Source organism: Hyperoodon ampullatus, assembly GCF_949752795.1.
Source record: "Hyperoodon ampullatus genome assembly, chromosome: 5".
NCBI classification, from domain to species: domain Eukaryota; kingdom Metazoa; phylum Chordata; class Mammalia; order Artiodactyla; family Ziphiidae; genus Hyperoodon; species Hyperoodon ampullatus.
The window spans coordinates 138401995-138427281 of NC_136918.1; the positions used below are offsets into that span (position 1 = coordinate 138401995).

A 25287-nucleotide genomic window follows, 5' to 3' on the forward strand; every position below is an offset into this window, starting at 1 on the left:
ATGCCCATGGAAAAGAAACTATAGGAAGGGGAGTTGTGCAGGTAGGTATCAAAAGATAATATAAATCTATATTAGCACATAAATAGACCATTAGACTAAGAATCCAATAGAACAAAATATAGAAATTTAAGGTCTAATAAAAATGCTAGCTGTTGGTGAGCAAAAAGTAGATTGTTAAATACGTGGTGTTAGTAGAAGTGGGTTTGCCATCTAGAAAAAATTAGTTTGGATCCCTACCTCATTCCATATACCAGAATAAATTCCAGGCAGATAAAATATTTAAATATTAAAAAATGGACCTAGGGCTTCCCTGGTGGCGCAGTGGTTGAGAGTCCGCCTGCCGAAGCAGAGGGTGCAGGTTCATGCCCTGGTCTGGGAGGATCCCACATGCTGCGGAGCGGCTGGGCCCGTGAGCCACGGCTGCTGAGCCTGTGCATCTGGAGCCTGTGCTCCGCAATGGGAGAGGCCACAACAGTGAGAGGCCCACGTACCGCAAAAAAAAAAAAAAAATTAAAAAATTAAAAATGGACCTCGAAGAGTACCTAGAAGAAAAGGAAAAAATTTTAAATAAGATTAATGAACAGCAGGACAGAAAAGTATTTGTGTATATGTGTTTACACACACATATGTAATGTGTCTGTACATGCACATAACATATATATATGTATGAACAAATATATACAGCATCAAAACACAAATGACCAACTAGGGAAATTATTTACAGCATAGGACAGAGAACTAATTTCCTTGCTTAGCATATGAAGTTGCTGTAAATCAATAAGGAAAAAATAATCTGACACAAAAATAGGAATGGATGGGAATAGACAATCTGCAATAAAAGAAATAAGGATAATTTTTAAACATATAAAATGATGCCCAACCCCAATGGAAGTAGGAAAAACAATCATTTATACATTATTGAAAGAATATAAAAATGTAAATTTTGGGGGAAGGCAGTTTGGAATTTATCTGCGTTCATATATGTGTACAGAGACCAGTGAACAGGATATTTGTATATTATCTGTATTTATGTCAACAGAAAATTGAATACAATGTGAATATGCATCGATATTCACTAGTTAAGTGAATTATGGTACATCCATATAATGAATATTACTCTGTCATTTAAAAATGAAGCGATTCTATGATCACTGATTAAGAGTGATTTATAATATCAGATGTGTAATTAATTAGGAATAAGTAAGGTTAGAACTTTGTGTTGCTTGCTACTATTTTTACAAATAGCTTTACAGTTTTAGCCAATTATAAAATATAATATAGAGCCCTTAAATTTTTTTAATGAACAATACTGAAAATTATGAAAGAGAAATTGAAAATTATCTACATTCCCATCACCCATGTTAGAATTTGATGTGCAGCCTTCAGGTTTTATTTTAACATTGGCATTCAAGTTAGCAATGCTTTTTATTTTATTTATTTATTTGTTTGTTTGTTTGTTTATTTGTTTATTTAAGCAATGCTTGTTAAAAGATGGGATCATACCATATATGTTACACTTGAAATTTTCAGTCTTAATATATTGTGGACTTTTTTCCATGTCAGTAAATACCAATTTTCACCAACATTTTTAATGCATGCTTGGTATTCCATTATATGAATTCATAGTTTATTTGACTAGATTCTTTTGTTGAACATTTAGATTATGTTAGCTTTTCATGCTTACAGTGCTGTGGTGAACATTGTTGGCTGAATATGAGTGTATACCAAGTAGAATGAGTGGTATTGAGTTCTTACACTACTTAGCTTTAACTAGGTATGCTGTGTTTGAGCCAGTGTTTTTACCCTCATATAAATATTCTCATCAGTGTTGGGATAATTCACGAATATTTTCTTAAATTAGCTCTTAGTTTCAAGACCTTGACATTAGCATAGTTGATTGCTGGTTTCTCAACCAGTGAGACTTAAAATTATCCCCAGCACGGCTGCTTTCTTCTGGGACTTTGAGAAGTTGCCTGCCTTCTCTAAACCTTGGTTTCCTGATCTGTAAAAACTGAAAATAACATATCTCTTACACAATTGTGGTGAAATTTAAGTATAATAACATAGAGATGGCATATAACTTGCTGCCTGTCTCTGTTAGCAATTTGGGGCATATGAATTAATTCATAATACTGAGTTGCATTGTGATCCTTTTGCTGAATTGAGACTGAAAACAGAAATAACTAAGATCTGAAACCGTAAAGGCTTGCTTGTGGGTCATAGTAAGGTTCACCATTTAGTTGATTATTTAAATATGGGCTGTATTCGTAGAGCTGAACTTTCAGTCTGGATGACAAAAACTGAGACTCTCCACAGCAAATTGGCACTTATGGTCACCCTGGCCATAGTTCACGGTTCTCAGATAATTTACAGAATTTCAAAACCTTGATTCCCTGCCTTTTTACACTTGGAAGATGCTAAGATGCTGGGAGAGATATGGGAGATAGGGAAGATGGACCAAGTTTGTGCCACTGGGTTAGATTTCCAAAGCCTGGCTGCCAAGGCCCCTCGTATCTTGGTAGAGCAGTTACCTGCAGCTGGGAGGAGTTGCCAGCATCAAACAGGTGCTTCTTTCAGACACAAATGTGTGATTGCTGCCAGTCTTAGCAGTATGAAAGGCTTTTAAAAAATACATAAATGCTGCTTTTTGTTTGCCAACATTTCACATTGCAGTATGACTTCTGTTTGCTTTTTTTTTTTAAAGCTGTCTGGGAGGCAGTTACATAACTAAATAATTTATTGATAATATTTTAACTCATCTTTTTAAAATATCAGCAACTATCCATTTGAAACACTATAAAAGTAGGGCCAAAATTATGTCCTGTTCATATCTAAAATATGCATAATATTTGCAGTTTTTAAAGCTGGTAAGTAGTTCTTGATATTCATTGTGGAGGATGACATTCACATCAAACTGTTAATTTAATATTGGACTCTTCTAAAACAAATATTCAGAGCTAATTACGGTACATAGTGAGAAGTTTCCTTATGAGTTCCAGTAATATGAATAATTTTTTTTAAAAAAAAGAGCTGGCTTGGTACTTCTCTGATGGTCCAGTGGTTGGGAGTCTGTCTTCCATTGTGGGGGACACAGGTTTGATCCCTGGTTGGGGAACTCGGGTCCCACATGGCCACGGGGCAGCTAGGCCCACACGCTGCAACTACTGAGCCCGTGCACCGCAACAAAAAAAGATACCACATGCCGCAACAAAGATCCCACGTGTCACAACTAAGACCCAGTGCAGCCAAAGAAAGAAAGAAATAAAGAGCTGGCTTTGATAAACGGTGTAACGGGTTTTTAATTCTTGAATTATTGTGACATTTCCCTTGTAAATTTTCATCTGCCATATATTCTCCTTTGTTTATTTTAAGAGACAGTTCAGAACAAGATCAGAAATAGGCTTTTAAAACTACTTTTAATAGATAATTTTGTATTATACTTTTAGGGGAGTATTTCACAGATTGAAAAGGAGTACCGAGCTTTACAAGAGCAGCTTAAGGAAGCATGTGAAAGTTATGAGCAGAGAAATATCAAGGGCTCAGAAGAAACCAAGGATTTGGAAGAAAAGTTGAAAAGGCACCTAGAAGAAAACAAGGTAATGCTATCTGAAACCCTCTTTAATAGCATGCGGTATCATTAAGAGAATTGTGCTTGTGTAGCCTCAATTAGCTGAGCTACTGCATTGTTGGCCAAACAAAAGGATTCTTTCTCGTTGCCTATTTCAAATTTCTTTATGACATATTAAAGTAACAGTGTTTTTTTTTGCAGTGTTTTAGAAGCTCTACAAGTTGCAGTCTAAGAAAAGGGCTGTGAATCTGAATTTTTATATATCATAATTCAGTTTGCTTGCTTAACTAAAACTATTTTCTAAGGGAACCCTCTTGCACTGCTGGTGGGAATGTAAATTGATACAGCCACTATGGAGAACAGTATGGAGGTGCCTTAAAAAACTAAAAATAGAACTGCCGTATGACCCAGCAATCCCACTATTGGGCATATACCCTGAGAAAACCATAATCCAAAAAGAGACATGTACCACAATGTTCATTGCAGCTCTATTTACAATAGGCAGGACATGGAAGCAACCTAAGTGTCCATCGACAGATGAATGGACAAAGAAGATGTGTCACATATATACAATGGAATATTACTCAGCCATAAAAAGAAATGAAATTGAGTTACTTGTAGTGAGGTGGATGGGCAGTCTGTCATACAGAGTGAAGTAAGTCAGAAAGAGAAAAACAAATACTGTATGCTAACACATATATATGGAATAAAAAAAATGGTTCTGAAGAACAAAGGGGCAGGACAGGAATAAAGACACAGACGTAGAGAATGGCCTTGAGGACATGGGGAGGAGGAAGGGTAAGCTGTGACAAAGTGAGAGAGTGGCATGGACATATATACACTACGAAATGTAAAACAGATAGCTAGTGGGAAGCAGCCACATAGCACAGGGAGATCACCTCGGTGCTTTGTGACCACCTAGAGGGGTGGGATAGGGAGCGTGGGAGGGAGACTCAAGAGGGAGGAGGTATGGGTATATATGTGTATGTATAGCTGATTCACTTTGTTATAAAGCAGAAACTAACATACCATTGTAAAGCAATTATACTCCAATAAAGATGTTAAAATATATAAATAAATACCAAAAAAACCTCAAAACTATTTTCTGGAGACTAAGCTCCAAGTTAAATTATTATTATTATTGTTGTTGTTGTTTAAATTTTTTTATCATTGTGTTCTGAATTCATGGCATTTTTTTTTTTTGGCTGCGTTGGGTCTTCGTTGCTGCACTTGGGCTTTCTCTAGTTGCAGCGAGTGGAGGCTACTCTTCATTGAGGTGCGCAGGCTTCTCATTGTGGTGGCTTCTCTTGCTGCGGAGCGTGGGCTATAGGCGCGCGGACTTCAGTAGCTATGACTTGCAGTCTCTAGAGCGCAGGCTCAGTAGTTGTGGCGCACAGGCCTAGTTGCTCTGCAGCATGTGGGATCTTCCCAGACCAGGGATCGAACCTGCATCCCCAGCATTGGGCAGCGGATTCTTAACCACTGTGCCACCAGGCAAGTCCCTAAATTCTTGTTTATAGTGAGAGAGGTTGTGTAGCAATAGTGGTTCAGAGTGTGAGGCCTGGAGTCAGACTGACTGGATTCAGATCCAGGCTTAGTTCTATACTAGTTCTGATCTTGGTCAAGTTATTTAACATCTCTGTGCTTTAGTTTCTTATCTGGAAAAAATGGGTAACAGTGGCTCCCATTTGCCGGGTTAGATTAATACTTGTATAGTACAGTTATCCCTCAGTATCTGCAGGGGATTGGTTCCAGGACCCATTCAGAAATACCCAAATCCACAGATTCTCAGGTCCCTTGTATACAATGGTGTAATATGGTTAGCCCTCTGTATCTGAGAGTTCCACGTCTGAGGACACAGAGGGCTAACTGGACTTAACGTTGCCTGGTGCATAGTAAGAGCTCTCTGAGTGTTGCCTGCCACTATTATTACTACTACTACTATCATCATCATCTTCATCTTACTACTCAGGAAATATAAAAAGAACGCATGGAGCGTTGGCATACTAGAACTGTAAAGTCACCCAGAGTATCTTGGTTGAGTCTACTGATCTTGAATTCCATTTGTTAAGATTGACCTTCAGTTACATGTGACTGGTTCTTGGAGTAATACTGATTCATGGCAAGGCCCAGTTGAATTAGTGGGAAAATGGAATTATAGATGTGAGGAAATCATGGTACGTTTGTTTTTTAAACTAAGGTCTTTTTTTTTTTTTTTTTTTTTAGTCTCTGCTTTACAACAAAGTGAATCAGTCATACATATACATCTATTCCCACATCCCCTCCCTCCTGCATCTCCCTCCCTCCCACCCTCCCCATCCCACCCCTCCAGGCGGCCACAAAGCACCGAGCCGATCCCCCCGCGCCACGCGGCCACCCCCCACCATCCATCCACCCCACGCCCGGCAGTGTATACACGTCCATGCCTCTCCCCCGCCCCGTCACAGCCCACCCCCCCCATATCCCCAAGCCCACCCCCAGTAGGTCTGTGTCTCTATTCCTGTTTTACCCCTGAGTTCTTCATGACATTTTAAAAATGGCGTATAATCTAATAAAAATATCAAGTCACTATTTTGTATACCTGAAACTAATATTGTAAATCAGCTATATTTCAATTTTTTAAAAAAGTACGCCATTTAAGATTATACGCCATTTAAAGTTACTACAAAATAATGCCTGTATTTCCCTGTGCTGTACAATATATGCTTGCTGCTTATTTATTTTATACATAGTAGTTTGTGTCTCCTAACCCCCTACCCCTATCAGGCCCTTCCCCGCTTCCCTCTCCCCACTGGTAGCCACTCACTTGTCCTCTCTATCTGTGAGTCTGGTTTGTTATATTCATTCGTTTGTTTTATACTTTAGATTCTACAAATAAGCAATAACATAGAGACTTGTCTTTCTCTGTCTGACCTGTTTCACTTAGCAGAATACCCTCTAGGTCCATCCATGTTCTTCCAAATGACAGAACTTCATTCTTTTTTATGGCTGAGTAATATTCCATTGTGTATATATATACCACATCTCTTTATCCATTCATCTGTTGATGGACACTTAGGTTGCTTCCATATCTTAGCTATTGTAAATAGTGCTGCTGTGAACATTGGGGTGCATATATCTTTTTGAATTAGTGTTTTTATGTTCTTTGGATATATACCCAGGAGTGGAATTGCTGGATCATGTGGTAGCTCTATTTTTAGTTTTCTGAAGAACCTCCATTCTGTTTTCCATAGTGGCTGCACCAATTTACATTCCCACCAATAGTGTACAAGGGTTCCCTTTTCTCCACATCCTTGCCAGCATTTATTGTGCTCTTTAAAAAATTTTTTTGGCTGCATTGGGTCTTGGTTGCTGCAAGTGGGCTTTCTCTAGTTGTGCTGAGCGGGGGCTACTCTTCATTGCGGTGTGTGGGCTTCTCATTGCGGTGACTTCTCTTGTTGCAGAGCATGGGCTCTAGGCGCACGGGCTTCAGTGGTTGTGGCACGCAGGCCTTAGAGAGTGTGGGCTTCAGTAGTTGCAGCGTGCAGGCTCTAGGGTGCGCGGGCTTCAGTAGTTGTGGTGCACAGGCTTAGTTGCTCCACGGCATGTGAGATCTTCCCAGACCAGGGATCAAACCTGTGTCCCCTGAATTGGCAGACGGATTCTTAACCACTGTGCCACCAGGGAAGTCCTATTGTGTTCTTTTTGATGACAGCCATTCTGACAGGTGTGAGGTGATATCTCATTGTAGTTTTGATTTGTATTTCTCTCATGATGAGTGATGTTGAGCATCTTTTCATGTACCTGTTGGCCATCTTAATGTTTTCTCTGGGAAAATATCTTTTCAGGTCTTCTGCCCATTTTATAATCAGCTTGTAAAAACTGAGGTCTTTTGTACAGAGGTAACAAAGGGCTGTTTGTCCATTTAAGAAAGGAAGAATTTGTTCCAGATGTCTGAGTCAACAGCTGACGTCACATATTAAGTAGAAGAAAATGAGCTGTGGGACCTTAATCAATAAACTCATTTATTGAGATTTAAGTATGCCCAGAAGAAGAGGGTTGGTATGTAAAGGTTACTGTTATAACATTCCTTAGGACATGTTTTTACTTGGGATGAGACTGGGGAGATTTGAAGAATGAGAAGAATTGGAAGGAACCAGCCTTTCTGCTCAGTTGCCCAGTTGAATGAAGTCTTCTTGATCGTGAAGAGGGAAACATGAGCAAAAGTAAAGCCCTGCACGGTGGCTCACAGTACGCTAATTTGGATAAGCTACTTGGGGGGCTTAACAAAATAAAATATTTTTGTAAACTTTGTATTGCCTCAGGAAAATTCAGTTTTCAGTTTTAATAAATCCGTGCGGGAATGCCTGTGTTCACCCGATTAAGTGCTGAGGGCAGATTTGCAGACTCAGCCACATCTGGTGAGTGAGGTTTCTTTCTTTCTGGCAGAGGCTTGTCCAGCTTTATAAACTGCTGGTCTGACTGGGTCCTGTGTTTGTGCAGCTCATCAAGGCTTCTTTGTACACTTGACCAAGAAATGTCCAGTAAATTAGCACCCAGGGAGGAGGGCTGTGAGAGGGCAGCAGCTTGGGCTGGTGGGCTTGGGCTTTTGACCTGCTTTTTAACTTAGCTAAGGCTCTGGGTCTGGTTCCATGTGGTTGTACTTAAGAGTAGTCAGTCCATTTTTTAAAAAGAGCCATTATTTAGTCCCTCAAATTACAGGCCAGTTGGGTTATTAGACTTTCCATGTAAAATGTATACCCGTTTCCTAGCAGGATAAATTACTTGTCTGAGATCCTTAGGTTGTTGTCTGCACAAGAGCAAATGAGGTTTAGTTGTGGCCACTTCTTTACTAATCATGACTATACTCAGAATTCACTTGTGGAAAATCTTTTACAAACGTAAAAAGAAATTTCCACTTTTGTTGATCTTTCCCTTGGCCTTTGACTCTCTTAGATCACTGAGGTTATGAGCTAATACTTACTTAAAGTTTCTCGATCCCACATTTGGATATATTAGATACAACAGCCCTTCCCCCTTATAGAGAATAGAGAAGCAAGCAGTAGCAAATCACGTTTAAGAACTCAGGCAAGCAGAGCAACTAAGCCGTGCGCCACAACTACTGAGCCTGTGCTCGAGAGCCCACGAGCCACAGCTCCTGAGCCCACGTGTCACAACTACTGAAGCCCACATGCCTAGAGCCCGTGCTCCGCAACAAGAAGCCCCCGCAATGAGAAGCCCGTGCACGGCAGCTAAGACTAGCCCCTGCTCGCTACAATTAGAGAAAGCCCATGCACAGCAACGAAGACCCAGTGCAGCCAAAAATAAAAAAACAAAAAACAAAAAACACTTGGGCAGTAAGAGTCAGACTGCCTGACTAGTGACCCCAGCACCACCACTTAATAGCTTTGTGACCTAATATAATTTACTCAATCTTTTCGACCCTCAGTTTCCTCATTAATAATGTAACCTCTACTTCATAGTTTTGTGAGGACTCACAGAGGTGGTTGGAAAGGGGTGGGGAATGGCCAGAGGTACGTATAGAAGGAGGAAAAATTGTCCCCCACCCAGAATGCTGTCACACCCTCTTTAAGAAAAATCACTTATTTACAAAGCACTTGAAAAGTGCTGAGCGTTTACAAAGCATCAGTAAAAATCTGGGCCAGCTATTGCATATAGCTGATGGAGTTTGATTATCATGAGATAGGGATGGGCCAATTCTCTATTCCCTGCCAGAGGAAAATAGCAATTCTAAAGCCAGAGTCTCCTATTGTTTTTAATGTACGTCTCACCTGCAACCAGCAGGTTATAACTGGTTGCCATATTGCTCAAGGGCATATGTTCTTTCTTGTTTTATTAAGGTAAAATTCACCTTTAACCACTATAAAGTATACAGTTCAGTGGTTTTCAGTATATTCATCATGTTGTATAATCATTACCACCGTCTAATCCAGAACCGTTTTCAACACTCCAAAAAGAAGCCCTGTACCCATTAAGCAGTCACTCCCCATCTCTCCTAGGTCATATGTTCTTAAGGTGGTTTAATGAGATTTGCTTATAGCTAAGATGGGGATTTAGTTGACATTGACTCTTAAAACACAGTCAAAATAATTTTGGCCCAGAATAATTTATGGAGTAGAATTTGGAACTTTGTCCTGTTTCAACAGAATCTTGGGCCCCTGCCTGCCAAAACTTCCTCAGCTCACGTCTGCATAGAGGTGGGGTTCTCCTGTTCAGTTATTGCCTTTGCCAAGTTCAGCCTTTTTAAATTTTTTTCTTAAGATTTTTTTTTAATGTGGGCCATTTTAAAAGTCTTTACTGAATTTGTTACAATATCGCCTCTGTTTTATGTTTTTTTGGCCACGAGGCATGTGGGATCTTAGCTCCCCAACCAGGGATCAAACCTGCAACCCCTGCAGTGAAAGGCGAAGTCTTAACCACTGGACCGCCAGGGAGGTCCCCAGCCTTTTTTTTTTTTTTTTTAACATTTATTTATTTATTTGTTTGTTTATTCAGTTGTGCTGGGTCTTAGTTGTGGCAGGCGGGCTCCTTAGTTGCACCAGCATTTTTTTTTAATCTAACATTTATGGAGCTCATGTTATGTGCCATACTGAGTTGTAAATATTTTACATGTATTATTTCATTTAATCTCAGAACAATCCTAGTGTACTAGTGTTACAGTATAGTATATAATATTCTCTCCATTTTACTGATAAGGAAAAAGGAGGGCGGACTTGCTAATGCTTCTTGCTCCAAGTCACACCAGTACTAAGCAGGAGAGCAGGTGGTGAGTGTCAGGCTCCAAATACCTTGCTTGCTTTTGTCCTCCCTTAAGAGAATGTCAGTTCCGCAACCAGATGAAAAACATTTCTCAGCATTTCATGAGCAGCCTGTCAATTAATCGACGCCATAATAATGCCGAGTAACAACCACCCACAAAAACCTCAGTGATGTATAACAATAAATATTAAATGTGTGAGTCTGTGGGTTAGCTGATCCCGACTGGGCTTGGCTAGACTGTTTCACCTTTGGGTCAGCTAGGGCTCTGCTGTTTTTGGCTGTGCTAGAATGGCCTCAGCAGGGACAACAGGGGCAACTAGATCTGCTCCATGTGTCTTTTATCTTCCCGTAAGCACAAGGGCAAGCGAGGACAGTCACTGCTAATATCACATCAGGCAAAGCAAGTCACATAGCCAGCCCATATTCAAGGGGTGGGGGAAAGAGACTGCCTCTTTAGTGAAGGGGACGCCAAGGTCCCATGAAAAAGGGTGTAGATATGGGGAGGGGTGAAGGATGGGGCTGTGAATGCCATCCCTCTGCCACAGTAGGTTAACACCAGTAATTCACTAATGCTCAGTAATTACCAAGAGCTTAAGAGACCTTCTGTGATTGGTATCTAACTCCATCTTCTGCCTTCTTCCTTACGTAATGGATAGTGCTTGTCATGGGATTTGCTCACTTCTGGACCTTTTCCCAGCACTGTTCCTTCTGCTTCAAGTGGCCTTCTTCCTCCCCAAGCCTGGCTCCCTCCTCCTCGCTGTTTGGGTCCAACTCAGGCATCACTTTGTTGAGGAAGCAGTCACTGACGACAGCTCAGGCTTGGTTAAACGCACTTATTAATGCAGTGGTGATAATGAGTGCCTCACACTGTATTATACAGTAGTTATCATTTTGTTAGCATCATTATTGAGATATAATTCACATACCATAAAATTCACCCATTTAAATTATATAGTCAGTGTTTTTAGTATGTGCACGCTGTTGTAGCCATCACCACAGTCTTAAGTTTAGAACATTTTTATCGCCCCAAAACGAAATCTCGTAACCACTACCGGTCACTTCCTGTTCTCCTCCCTCCCTCCCTCGGCTGTAGGCAAGCACTGATTTACTCTATGGATTTGCCTGTTCTGGGCATTTTATATAAATGGAGTCATATTATATGTGGTCTTTTGTGAGTGCCTTCTTTCACCTAGCTTAATGTTTTCAAGGTCCATCCATGTACATTCGTCCGAGTAACATGTATCAGCACTTCATTCCTTTTTACTGCTGAATAATATTCCTTTGTATGCTGTATCACATTTTATTTACCCATTCATCAGTTGATGGACATTTGGATTCTTTCCAGTTTTTGGCTGTTATGAATAATACTGCTGTGAACATCTGAGTACAAGTTTTTCTGTGGACATATGTTTTCATTTCTTTTGGGTATATACCTAGGAGTGGAATTGCTGGGTCATATGCTAACTCCATATTTAAGAGTTTGAGAAAGTTCCATACTGTTCCAGAACAGCTGCACCATCTTACATTCCCACCAGCAGTGTATGAGGGATCCAGTTTCTCCATGGTCTCACTAATGCTTATTACCATCTCTCTTTTTGATTTTAGCTATTCTGATGGGTATAAAGTGGTTTCTCATTGTGGTTTTGATTTGCATTTCCCTAAAGGTTAATGGTGTTGAGCATCTTATATGTGCTTAATGTCCATTTTTATATCTTTGGAAAATTTGGAGAAGTGTCTGTTTTAATCCTTTGCCCATTTATTAATTTCATTATTTGTTTTTTAATTATTGAATTAAGAGTTTTCATATATATGTATTCTAGGTACAAGTTGCTTATCAAATATATGATTTAGAAATATTTTCTCCCATCTTCCATATTTACAACTTTATTTCTTCTATCTCCTGTTCCGTGGGTTGTCTTTTCACTTTCTTGATGGTATCATTTGCAGCACACAAGTTTTAAATTTCAGTGTAGTCCGCTTTCTCTATTTTTTCTTTTGTTGCTTATGCTTTTGATGTCATAGCTGAGAAACCACTGTCAAATCCAAGATCACCAAGCACCAAGATTTACTGCTGTATTCTAGAGTTTTAAGTTTTAGCTCTCTCCACTTAGGCCTATGATCCATTTTGAGTTAATTTTTGTGTATGGTGTAGTAATTATCTTTTATGCATATTTCCCCCACCAAACTGTGATCTCCCTGAAAGTGAAGACCGTTTCTTAGCCATCTTTGGATCTCAGCGTACAGACTAGGAGCTCTGCCGATGTTATCAAACAGTTGTACTTGGGCCCTTGAAGAACTGGGTTTAGTGAATTGTGTCTTCATATTCTGTCAGCCTATGTGAAAGGCCATCAGGCCTGGATGTTCTGTGAAGATTGTTGCTTTATTTACTGCTAGTATGTAGTTGAGGATATTACCCATTCTTTCATTTGACAAATATTTATTGGATGCTTCTTAAGTGCCAGGCTCTGTGCTGATCTTCCAGGACTTTTATGTAGCATCCTCTTTATGAGGCCCTGAGAAGTCATTCCTCTCTGCTTTTACTATCTGTGTTTCTTTGTGCAGTGGGCTTGTTTTTATTTGACCTCAACTGCCAGAAAGTTTTAATACTGTTTCTGAAGAATGGTTAGGACCTCATGCCATTTGTTTTTATATTACTCTGGCTCTGTTTTTATATTATCATTCTTTTTATTCTGTTTTCTTTACTTAGCATTCTTTTTTATTTTGTATTTTTTTAATTATATATATTATTGAAGGCACTTCAAATATTTATTTTAAAACATAGTTGAGGTTTAAAAAAAGAGGTATAAAAACCAAATGTTCTCTAATTGAGAAAAAGACTTTCAGAGGTGTTTATAATTATGTCAGTGAACTGTGCAAATACAGGATGCCGTTGTATATAGCCTGTTGTTTCTCCTATTCTAATGTTTCAAAGAAAAGCATTCAGATTATTCTTTTTCGTGTAGTCAGAGACAAGCTCATGATAGCTGCCTTAGGCCAGCCATGTCATTAAAGCGTGGTGAGTACAAATGGCAGATGAGCTCATGTAGCATTTTTCATGGTTGAGCTGTAGGGGGGGGTGTGTGTGTGTGTGTGTTTATAATACTTTGTGCCTTTTGATACCTGAACTGCTTTAGGTACTTGTTGCCAAGTAGGTTTTTATGTCCCAGTATAACCTTGTGGTTGTACATCATCTCCCAGCCAAAGGGCTGAAACCTAGGTGAAATCACTGGCTTAGAATAGAGGCAAGAAACAAGTTTGGCTTGGCCGTCAGCAGCAAGGCGTGCGTATGGACATTGGTCATGGTAGTAGAATACAGGATCCTGTAAGCCTAGTAGGCATGGTGGTCACCTCTGTCGCAGTAATGACTCAGCACATTCAGCATCAGCAGGATTGCAGCAAGGAAAATGTGAGTTGAACCGTCCCCAAGATGGAGGGAATGTCACTGAGCTGTTGAGCCTCTGCTGCCTTAGAACAGTTGGCCGGCACATCTCAAGGCCACTGAGGCCAACCCTGCTCCTGTGGTGGGACTTTAAAGTCATTAAGAATCTGGACTGGTTAGCAAATCTGCTTCCCAGGAACATCCGAAACCTTGGTGTCGAAAGCTGATGAGGGAGAAATGTCTTTGTAAGTTGATGCCTCTTTGACTAGAGAGCCGTATTTCACAGGGAGTCTGTGTAACTTGGCTTCAGGGTACACCGTCTTTTCTGAAGGAGGAGGCTCCAAGTTTCTGTAGCTGAACCCATGTCTCAGTGACCTGGTCATATTCTAAGCCTAAGCGGGAAGTTCAGGCTACAGGGAACCTGGTCAGAGGTGGAAAATGAAAGGCTCCCTAAGCAGAAATGAAGCTGGGACTTCATTAAGCAGCCGTCGTTACTAGTAGAATTTCAAACTGGAAAAGAGTAAAGTTGAAACGTGCTTCTTTTAGTCTCTTGTAAATGTTGCTCCATTCTGATTCACATAGTAATTGTTAGAAATATTAGTCTAGAGCGTGTTTATTTATAAGTGGCTGGCATCTTACAAGCATATGCACCGCCTGTATATCTGCTGGCATTGAAGAGATGACACCTCGAAAAATGACATAACACTTGTAGAGAATTTGTAGGTTCAGGAGAAGTTTCAAAAGGCAACACCTGCGTAAGAAAGCTGACCAAGAAGGCTGTCTCAATGGGTGTTGTACCTAACCGTCTAGAGCATCAAGATAACAGCTTTTCATTTCTCTTTGTCATATTGCCTGAAATTCTGGCAGGTATTACAAACCAAAGGCCTTTGTGACCAGGCAGAGAGAACACATTTATATTTTGAAAAGCAAACGAAAAGTATGGGGCTTGCCAAATAAAACACGTGTGCAGACTCCCTGTAGCTTAGAGGATCCTTTAGGCTGAAGAATGAAGTGTGGATACTTCCAGGCCGGTTGAAGTGGTTCGTCTGAGCACCGTGCTGCGGTCAGGCGCCCTCGGGGTGAGGGGTGGCAAGGGAAGGGGGAGGAAGGACGTTCTGGAAGGATGCCTGGGAGTTGGCAGGCCCTCAGCTGGGGGTGGGCTTCAGTCAGGGGTCCAGAGAAACTAGAGGGTGTTGAGGGAGGAAGGGCCCCCAGAGGGCGGGACCCGCTGCCAGAAGGAAGACGGGAGGCTGCTGAAGACAGACGACAGTCTTTTTCAAAACCGTCCCAGAGGGGAGTCTTAGCTTTCCTCCTCGTCTTTCCAGCACCGCATGTCTCTGCTCCCAGAACCCTGGTTGACACTACTACTTCTACAGTCAAATAGACTCTTCACGGTCTGGAAACTTGCCTTCTTTAACACCGTAGACCTGATTTTATTCAGCTTACTACTGTAACTGTGAGCTTCTTGGAAGAGAAGTGTTGGCTATTTAACTGATGTTTCTAACATGGCTTTTTATGGGGAAATGCATTCCAAGTTACAACTAATTAATTGGTGAATGGACTTTTGGACGGTAGTATATTAATGGGGTTGGAGTTTGCCATATTGGGAAAGGTTCTTTGGGGAGCAGAACACGCCTGACTTGATGGGGTGCTGACCCACTCCAGAAGAGCCTGTTAGAAGACATGTAAATCAGCAAAACCTGGAAATACGTCATTCCTTTCTGTGTGGCTATGTTGGAAGACTGTTTGAGTTCAGAATTTTATTCCTTTGATTTGTAGTCTTTGTCAAACACTTATAAATTTCTACTCTGTCCCATGAAAATGATTGCAGGGTCAAAATTATTAAGTTCTTGTATATATTTTATTGTTTACTCATAAATTTATTTAAACATACATATCTAGGTTAATTTCCCTCTTTCCTGTACATCTTCCATATTCTCCTTTTTTTTTTTTAATTAGTTTCTGCTTTATAACAAAGTGAATCAGTCATACATATTCTCCTTTTTTGTTAATGGAATTTTCTTTAGTTATTCATCCAAGGTAGAAACTTATCTTTAACTCTGTCACCTTCTGCTTTACCATATATCCAGTCGGACACGTGGTCTTATCCATTCTAGTCTTCTAAAGTTTCCTTTATTTTTTTTTATCGTCCCTACAGCTACCACTGTCATCCTCATTGTCTCTCACCTGGGCTATTGCAGTGAGATTTTTTTTTTTTAATTTAACTTAATTTTTATTTTTTGGCTGCATTGGGTCTTCATTGCTGTGCACAGGCTTTCTCTAGTTGTGGCGAGCAGGGGCTACTCTTCGTTGCAGTGCGTGGGCTTCTCATTGCGGTGGCTTCTCTTGTTGTGGAGCATGGGCTCTAGGCGCGCGGGCTTCAGCAGTTGTGGCACGCGGGCTTAGTTGCTCCGGGGCATGTGGGATCTTCCCGGACCAGGGATCGAACCCGTGTCCCCTGCATTGGCAGACGGATTTTTAACCACTGCGCCACTGGGGAAGTCCCTGCAGTGAGATTTTTTTTTTTTTTACCTTCTTCTAATATAGTCGTTAACAATAAAGGTTATAATTCATAATGGGCTATGAAGTCAGTTTAATGATGGTGACTAGAATTGTTTTTAATAGTAGAATAGAATAGAAATATCGGAAAACATCTCAGAAAGGGAGGGCAATTTTTTTTCAGTTTTATGTGTATATACATGCATACATATATATGTATATACATATGCTGTAGATCATTATTAAAATGTATTTGCTATTGTGGGTCACAATAAGAAAGTGTCAGAGAAAGTCAAGAAAATGTGAAAGCCACTGTTCTCGTCCTTCATGTACCCTCTTACCCCTAGTCTGCCTCTTTGTCTTTCAGTTATTTTTCTAAAATAAGGATCTCATCATCTCACAACCCTGCTTAAGAGCCTTCACTGGCTTCCTGTTTTCTGCAGGATAAAGTCCACACTCCTTAGCATGGCTTACAAGGCCCTTGATCATTTTAACCCAAGGTGCCTCAGATGCCATTCTCTGTGCCCTGACTTCCGAACACCCACCTTGTCCTCCAGCCATGTAGCACCTCTTGCTTTTTTGCCCAGACAGGCCTTACTCTTAACCTCCTGCCTCATCAGTTGCCACTACGTGGAATCCATTCTCCATGTGACAGACCCATTTTTGAAGACAGAGATCAGATATCACTGATTTTGAGAAGCCCTTCCCAAGTACCAGATAGTCTGTCATGTCTCTCTCCATCCTTGTTTAAGGGCTGAGGCTGTGTATTGTGCGACTTTATGTCCCAGCCTTGGCCAGGGTAGCACATACAGCCAGCTCCTGAGTGTGTGTTCTGTGGAACTGGAGTCATTGGTTAAGCTAGCACACCACCACAATTACAGTCTTTCAGGCTCTTTTTGTTTTTTAAGTATATCTTCCCATTTATTTAGGTACTTTCTAAAATGTTTTTAGATCTCAAAGACAGAATTAGATTGGTTCCTCGAAGATTTGGAAAAGGAAATTAAAAAATGGGAACAGGAGAAAAAAGAAATCCAAGAGAGACTAAAGGCACTGAAGAAGAAGATGAAAAAGGTTTTAAATGCCAGTGAAATGTAAGTAACACTTGAAAGTCAATGGTTTTTACTTATTTATTTATTATTGGGGTATATTTTGGGTTATTTTTCATTTTTGATATTCAATTTCAAGCTATATCAAGTAAAGTGAAAATTTTAGGTATTGTTTTCGTTTCATTTTAAAGAACATCCGTTGGGGAATTATTGCACCTAAAACTTTTTATAAACCTACCATGTTTGCAGATAAATTACATAAAGGTAAGACTGCAAATCAACAAAGAACCGACTTCCAGTCTGAACACCACCTCTTACTGTGAACGTTACCTTTAACCCCTTTTCCTTATTATAAAATGAGGGGGCTTGTCTAGATCTAAGGTTCTTTCCAGCACTAAGATTCTGTGATGATCATTTTATTTATTACTTCCATCCTGAATCTTTAAATTATTAAAATTTGGTTCTGTAATATGAAGGATTTGGTAATACATTCAGGCAGTTGTCAGATGGGCCAGGCTTGTTTCAAGGTTCTCTGTGATCCATTCCTAACCCCTCTTTCCCTAAACAGTGGTATGTCATATGATTCCTCAGCTTAATTGTTATCTACTGTTGAACAAAACACCAGAAACTCAGTGGCTTAAATTAATTTTTATTTGATCCTGCTCTTGCGGTCTGGGATGTTTGGCCGGACCATTCTTCTGCTGGTCTTGTCAGTGGTTCCTCTTGTGGCTGGGATCAGCTGGGATGCTGGGGTGACTTGGCCTCTTTCTTCCTATGCAGTTTCAGGCCTTCTCTCTCTCCATGTGGCTTCTTCTATCTATTTGATCTCTCCATGTGGTCTCCATCATGGTAGCCAGACCTCTTATGTGGTGGCTAAGAGCTTCCAAGAGTGCAGAAGTGGAAGCTGCCCACCTTCTGAAGGTTCAGACCCAGAACTGTCAGAGCATCACTTCTTTTTTTTTTTGCGATACACGGGCCTCTCACTGTTGTGGCCTCTCCCATTGCGGAGCACAGGCTCCGGACGCGCAGGCTCAGCGGCCATGGCTCACGGGCCTAGCCGCTCCACGGCATGTGGGATCTTCCCGGACCGGGGCACGAACCCGTGTCCCCTGCATCGGCAGGCGGACTCTCAACCACTGCACCACCAGGGGAGCCCAGAGCATCACTTCTGCCACATTTTGTTGTTTTGAGCAAGTTGCAGGTGCAGTGGCAGAAGCCAGAGATAATTATGAAAGAAGGCAGAAATTCCATGAAAAGCCACCTAGTATTGAGAACTTAGAGGAACTATTTTGTAAAAGAAGTGAAATGGCATTTAACCTGGTTCTCAGTGGAAACGTGGGTTTTTAGCAAGTAGAGATAACTAAACAGGTGTATAGGTGAGCGTGAAACAGGCAAAACCCACCTGCTACAGGACATTGCTTAAGTATCAAAGATTTACATACTTTGTTTTGAAGAATTGCCCCACTGTGTGCATGCGAGTGCGTGTGTGTGTGTGTTCAATTGGACTTGAGGTTCTGTTTTAAAGAATAGAAGGCTGTTTTCATTTTGAGTGAGAACCACTGTTAAACTGATGATGATCTGACACCTTACTCCTCTGTCTCGTGTTGAAGCCCCTGGAGGTGCTGCTCCTGACAGAGGACTGAGACAGGGGATCTTTGCTGCAGATATGCGACTTAGAGTGAAGAAAAAGGTGATCTGCCCTGCAGGTGTAGAAGGAAATTTTCCCAAAAGGAAAATGGTCCAAATTCTTTGCCTATTTAGAAGATATTAGAAATGAAACAAAAATAAATGTAAAGAATTCAAGAAATGTTTGCATGGATATAGGAATTTACTGTGTCAGATCGTGTTTTTAAAAACCTTTGAAAATTAATTAAAATTTGGTGATTTATACTTACTTGTAGGTATACCCAGGAAAATGCAGGAAAGGAAAAGGAACGTGAATTACTTCTGGACCAGTCCTTTGAAATCAGGCAAATTAAGCTTAAATTTATTTTAACATCTTATTATACTTTTAATACCAGAGGCACAGTCTGCACATATTTAGACATCCAAATATATATATATATATATATATATTTTTTTTTTTTTTTTTTTTTTTTTTTGGCGGTACGCGGGCCTCTCACTGTTGTGGCCTCTCCCATTGCGGAGCACAGGCTCCGGATGCGCAGGCTCAGCGGCCATGGCTCACGGGCCTAGCCGCTCTGCGACATGTGGGATCTTCCCGGACCGGGGCACGAACCCATGTCCCCTGCATCGGCAGGCAGACTCTCAACCACTGCGCCACCAGGGAAGCCCCCAAATATATTTTTACTTGTCTGTTTCTTTTAATTAATTATGTTTCTCTTTTTAAATTTTTCTCTATTTTATTATTTAAATTAATATTTAAATAAATTTATTCTTTAAATATTTTTATTTTATGATGTTTCTCCTTTTGTTTCACATTGTCGGTGTAAAAAATGTCCTGAAGTTATCATTTTTGATTACTCTTCTTTTCCCTTGAATTAACCTGAAACTAAAAATGTGTTTTAAAAACTTTTATGTTACTTGAAATAACAGTCTCGACTGTATTATGGTAGTTTCTTGCTCTACAATTAAAGATTTATTTAAGAATTTTTGTTATGAACCTATAAAAAGTTTCCTTTTAACCTTTATTAATAGAAATGTTTGTACATACTGGTAACCAGTGTATTCAGTAGTAAGCAGTTGGATTCTGCTTTTCTTATTTAATATTGTTTCATACACATATTTCCATTTAGATCATAGTCCATGCCGGGTTTTTGTTTTTGTTTTTAAGCTGTTATAAACGTAATGCCATGAACAGCTTTGTGCATATCACTTTTTTCCTTTGGGTTATTACCTTGTAATATGGGTCAAAATAGAATTTCTGACTCAGTAGCCAGTTTAGACTTAACCTAACCTCATAAAAATGGTGAACCAGTTTCTCAGCAGTCCCACCAATACTCACTTTTAATTTCACATCTTCCTTCAATCATTTGTAAAGTGCAAAGAGCACATGTGAGTCTTGCATTATATAGTCAAATATTAGGCAAGAAGTTTCTCTGGAAGATGTGTAAGTCTTTTCGTGGCATGACTTAAAAGCTAACCTGGCTTCAGCCTTTGTGATCTCACTGATGACGTTTTTTTTCAATAAGTTTTTTTTCTTTAATATTTGCAGTAATACATTTATGAATGAGAAAATGAAAATAGAAGAGTGTATAAAGAAAGAGAAAGAGCATTATGAAGAGAGTCTTCAAAGGGCTGTGGATGCAGAGGTGAGTCCAGGACACTTGGTGACTGACAGATATGGCAGGATATCATTTGTTTACTTTGGGTTTAATTACACATGAGGCACGACAGCATTGCTGGGAAGTGTGGAGGCTGAGGGATATCCTTTCACCCATAATCCTACCTCCCTGGAACAAGCACTCTCTCCTTGCCTGTAGCTTTAAAATTTTTTACCTTTGTGCTTATTTATTACATAGCTGTACTCATAGTGTACACCACATTTTATAACCTGCTTATTTAACATAATTCAATCATTTTCCATGCTCTACCCTGTTAATGACTTCATCATATTTAATCAAGTGATGCACCATGAAGTAGCCAACCATAAAATCTATTTGCCAAGCTAGAAAAGGAACTTGAAAATAATCCATTTATTAAGAATATACTCTCCTCCCTGCAGAAGAATATATACCAATGTCAGTATACTATTTGAGAAACTACTGAGACAAAAATAATAATAATGACTTCTGGCTCTATTTTATTTAGTTCCTGAAATATGGTTGTCTTTGTTTTTCTAATTGAGAAGTAAATGTTATTTATTTGTGTATGTGTCTATGATTATTCTAGGAAAGTAAGGAAAAGCTTAGCTTATGGAGTCTGTAAACATGAGTCTTCCAGTGAAATATCAGCTATGCAGCTGCTTTTATAAAGAAAGGAAGGAAAAAAAGTCCAAATACTTCTACTTTGCGGATACTATGCCTGCATCTCTGTTCCCAAGTCATTCAGTTCCCATTTACCACCATTTGGCAAGCAGGTTTGCCTGGTGGGCCCTGTCAAGGTTACTGACACCTGGATTAAAACAAGGCAGGTCTACATTTCCTGCAGTGACTTTTACAAAAATGGCCAGTTGGCTTGTGCGGGGAGCCAGAGAGCCTAAAGTTTTAAAAACATGCCCTAGAGCCTTTTGATGCCCTTGCTGATAACAACTTCTCTGAGGCTTTTATTTTATTTTAATGCAGCTATTCTGCAATTATTTATTTATTTATTTATTATTGAAGTATAGTTGATTTACCATGTTGTGTTAATTTCTGCTATACAACAGAGTGATTCAGTTATACATATGTGTGTGTGTGTGTATATATATATATATATATATATATATATATGTATATACACACACACACACATTCTTTTCTTTATATTCTTTTCCATTATGGTTTATCACAGGATATTGAATTAGTTCCCTGTGCTATACAGTAAGACCTTGTTGTTTATCCATTCTATAGATAATAGTTTGCATCTGCTAATCCCAAACTCACACCACATCCCCCACCCCCCTCCCCCTTGGCAACCACAAGTCTGTTTCCGAGGCCTTTAAATTTGGTAGGGTTCAGCCTTGGGGTTGTTCTGCAGGGTCCTGGCCCTCTGCTCACCATGAACAGGGCCATAGATTATGCACACCAGGTATATACATGTAGGTAACCTAGCACTGTGCTTGTATATGGCTTAAGCAGTAAGCCATGTGGAAAGTTTCATATCTGAGAAAAGTATAATTTTAGGTATATAATTTTACTGTCATCTTGTTATTCTATTTTCAAATCCAAAAGTTTTAATTCATGTTCACCTTAAAGAAATTATAACGTAATTAAATTCTGGTGATTCTGATCATATGTCATTTAAGGAGAAACTTGAAAGTGGTTTAGGATGTTTGTTTTAACGACTTTAAAATAGTTTTAGTTTTAAAATACTTACATTCTTTAATCTAATGGTAGGTATCTGTGCTCGAAAACTGGAAGGAGACAGAAGTATATAAGTTACAGACCATGGAGTCACAAGCCGAAGGGTTTCTTAAGAACCTGAAGCTAATGAGCAGGTATTGTGATGTCACAGGTGTCTTTCCAGAAGTGTCATTGAGTAAAAAAAGGTTAGGGCTGATTTAAGAAAAAAATTACATTAGGACTACTTTATTTTTTTATTTTTATTTTTTGCCGTACGCAGGCCTCTCACTGTTGTGGCCTCTCCCGTTGTGGAGCACAGGCTCTGGACACGCAGGCTCAGTGGCCATGGCTCATGGGCCCAGCCGCTCCACAGTATGTGGGATCTTCCCGGACCGGGGCACGAACCCGTGTCCCCTGCATCGGCAGGCGGACTCTCAACCACTGCGCCACCAGGGAAGCCCAGGACTACTTTATTTTTAATAGTTAATATAGTTAATACATATTCAATTATAGAAAAATCAAAACATGTAAACAAAAATAATAAAAATTATCCTAATTCTTAATTAAGCTATAACTAATTAATATTTTGCAGCAAATCCATTAAGTATTTGAAAAAAAAATTTATAGTCTTCACTAAGTAGTATACAGGAAGCTTCCTTTCATATCAATAATTATGTTTCTCCAACCTAATTTTAAAAGGTTAAATAGTATTCCAGTGTACAAACATGTCATGATTTATTAAACACCACTATAGTGGGAGAGTTGGGTTGTTTGCACATTTTGTTAATAAAAGCTGCACTGTAGCAAGTATCCTTATAGCTAAAGTTTTATCCTTATAGCTAAATTATTAGTCATTTCCATGCAAGAAATAAATTTCTGGAATGAAGATCACATTTTTAAGGCTTTTTAAACATTTGCCTTCCGTAAGAATAGTTACTTAACAGTCTTAATGGGAGAGTATGGGCATGTCACTTCAAAAGATATTTATATCTGGTCATTTTTTTTCAACTCTCTGTAATCTTTACCTGTTTTTCTTTCTTTTGCTTTGTTTTTGGAGTAAGGTTTACCTGGGAATCCTAGAGGGTCTCCTTCAGTCTAGCATTTAGCACTTTTCTGTATAGATTTTTGCACATGGGATTACTTTTCATCTGGTCCTTTTATCATATTCCACACACAGGTTTTTTTTTTTTAAACATCTTTATTGGAGTATAATTGTTTTACAATGTTGTGTTAGTTTCTGCTGTATAACAAAGTGAATCAGCTATACATATACATATATCCCCATATCCCCTCCCTCTTGCATCTCCCTCCCTCCCACCTCCCTATCGCACCCCTCTAGGTGGTCACAAAGCACCGAGCTGATCTCCCTGTGCTATGCGGCTGCTTTCCCCTAGCTGTCTGTTTTACATTTGGTAGTGTATATAAGTCCATGCCACTCTCTCACTTCGTCCCAGCTTACCCTCCCCATCCCCATGTCCTCAAATCCATTCTCTATGTCTGCATCTTTATTCCTGTCCTGCCCCTAGGTTCAATAGAACCATTTTTTTAAGATTCCGTGTATATGTGTTAGCATACGGTATTTGTTTTTCTCTTTCTGACTTACTTCACTCTGTATGACAGACTCTAGGTCCATCCACCTCACTACAAATAACTCAATTTTGTTCCTTTTTATGGCTGAGTAATATTCCATTGTGTATACGTGCCACATCTTCTTTATCCATTCATCTGTTGATGGACACTTAGGTTGCTTCCATGTCCTAGCTGTTGTAAATAGAGCTGCAATGAACATTTTGGTACATGTCTCTTTTTGAATTACGGTTTTCTCAGGGTATATGCCCAGTAGTGGGATTGCTGGGTCATATGGTAGTTCTATTTTTAGTTTTTTAAGGCACATCCATACTGTTCTCCATAGTGGCTGTATCAATTTACATTCCCACCAACGGTTCCCTTTTCTCCACACCCTCTCCAGCATTTATTGTTTGTAGATTTTTTGATGATGGCCATTCTGACCAGTGTGAGGTGATACCTCACTAAAGTTTTGTTTTGCATTTCTCTAATGATTAGTGATGTTGAGCGTCCTTTCATGTGTTTGTTGGCAATTTGTATATCTTCTTTGGAGAAATATCTATTTAGGTCTTCCGCCCACTTTTGGATTGGGTTTGGTTTTTATTTTGTTTTTATAAATTTATTTGTTTGTTTTTATTTTTGGCTGTGTTAGGTCTTTGTTGCTGTGCGGGCTCTCTCTAGTTGCGGTGAGCGGGGGCTACTCTTCGTTGTGGTGCACGGGCTTCTCATTGTCGTGGCTTCTCTTGTTGTGGAGCACGGGCTCTAGGCATGTGGGCATTGTGGCATGCGGGCTCAGTAGTTGTGGCTTGTGGGCTCTAGAGCGCAGGCTCAGAAGTTGTGGTGCACGGGCTTTGTTGCTCTGTGGCATGTGGGATCTTCCCGGACCAGGGATCGAACCTGTGTCCACTTCATTGGCCGGCAGATTCTTAACCGCTGCACCACCAGGGAAAGCCCGGGTTGTTTGTTTTTCTGATATTGAGCTGCATGAGCTGCTTGTGTATTTTGCAGATTAATCCGTTGTCATTGCTTCCTTTGCGAATATTTTCTCCCATTCTGAGGGTTGTCTTTTCATCGTGTTTATGGTTTCCTTTGCTGTGCAAAACACTTCCTAACACCATACACGAAAATAAGTTCAAAATGGATTAAAGACCTAAATGTAAGGCCAGACACTATAAAACTCTTAGAGGAAAACATAGGCAGAACACTCTGTAACATAAATCACAGCAAGATCCTTTTAGGCACACCTCCTAGAGAAATGGAAATAAGACAAAAATAAACAAATGGGACCACACACAGATTTTGAATTCTTAATTCCTAGTGCTTTTTGATTTAAATTTCAAACCCTCAGTGTTGAACCAGAGATTCTGTGGGTTATGGAAAAACAGTTTTATTGTATAGTTCTTTATTTCTTCATGTTTCAAGATTAAGTTTTTTTTCAGAAAGGTGAGAAAACCTTTCTGATTAAAGGTAAATTGAGGGGGCTTCCCTGGTGGCGCAGTGGTTGAGAGTCCACCTGCCGATGCAGCG

The 25287-nt window shown here is 39.8% G+C and overlaps 1 protein-coding gene across 1 annotated transcript in view; it reads left to right on the top strand.

Moving 5' to 3' along the window:
- The window catches only part of TTC3 (tetratricopeptide repeat domain 3), a gene marked incomplete at its 5' end in the record, with an annotated part of 140575 nt that overhangs the window by 102975 nt on the left and 12313 nt on the right, over positions 1 to 25287 (top strand). Inside the window, 5 exons of the mRNA XM_079704134.1 lie at positions 3447 to 3596; positions 17157 to 17296; positions 19153 to 19221; positions 20427 to 20523; positions 22249 to 22349. Coding sequence (XP_079560260.1) covers positions 3447 to 3596; positions 17157 to 17296; positions 19153 to 19221; positions 20427 to 20523; positions 22249 to 22349 — 557 coding nt within the window. The remainder of the gene's footprint in view (positions 1 to 3446; positions 3597 to 17156; positions 17297 to 19152; positions 19222 to 20426; positions 20524 to 22248; positions 22350 to 25287) is intronic.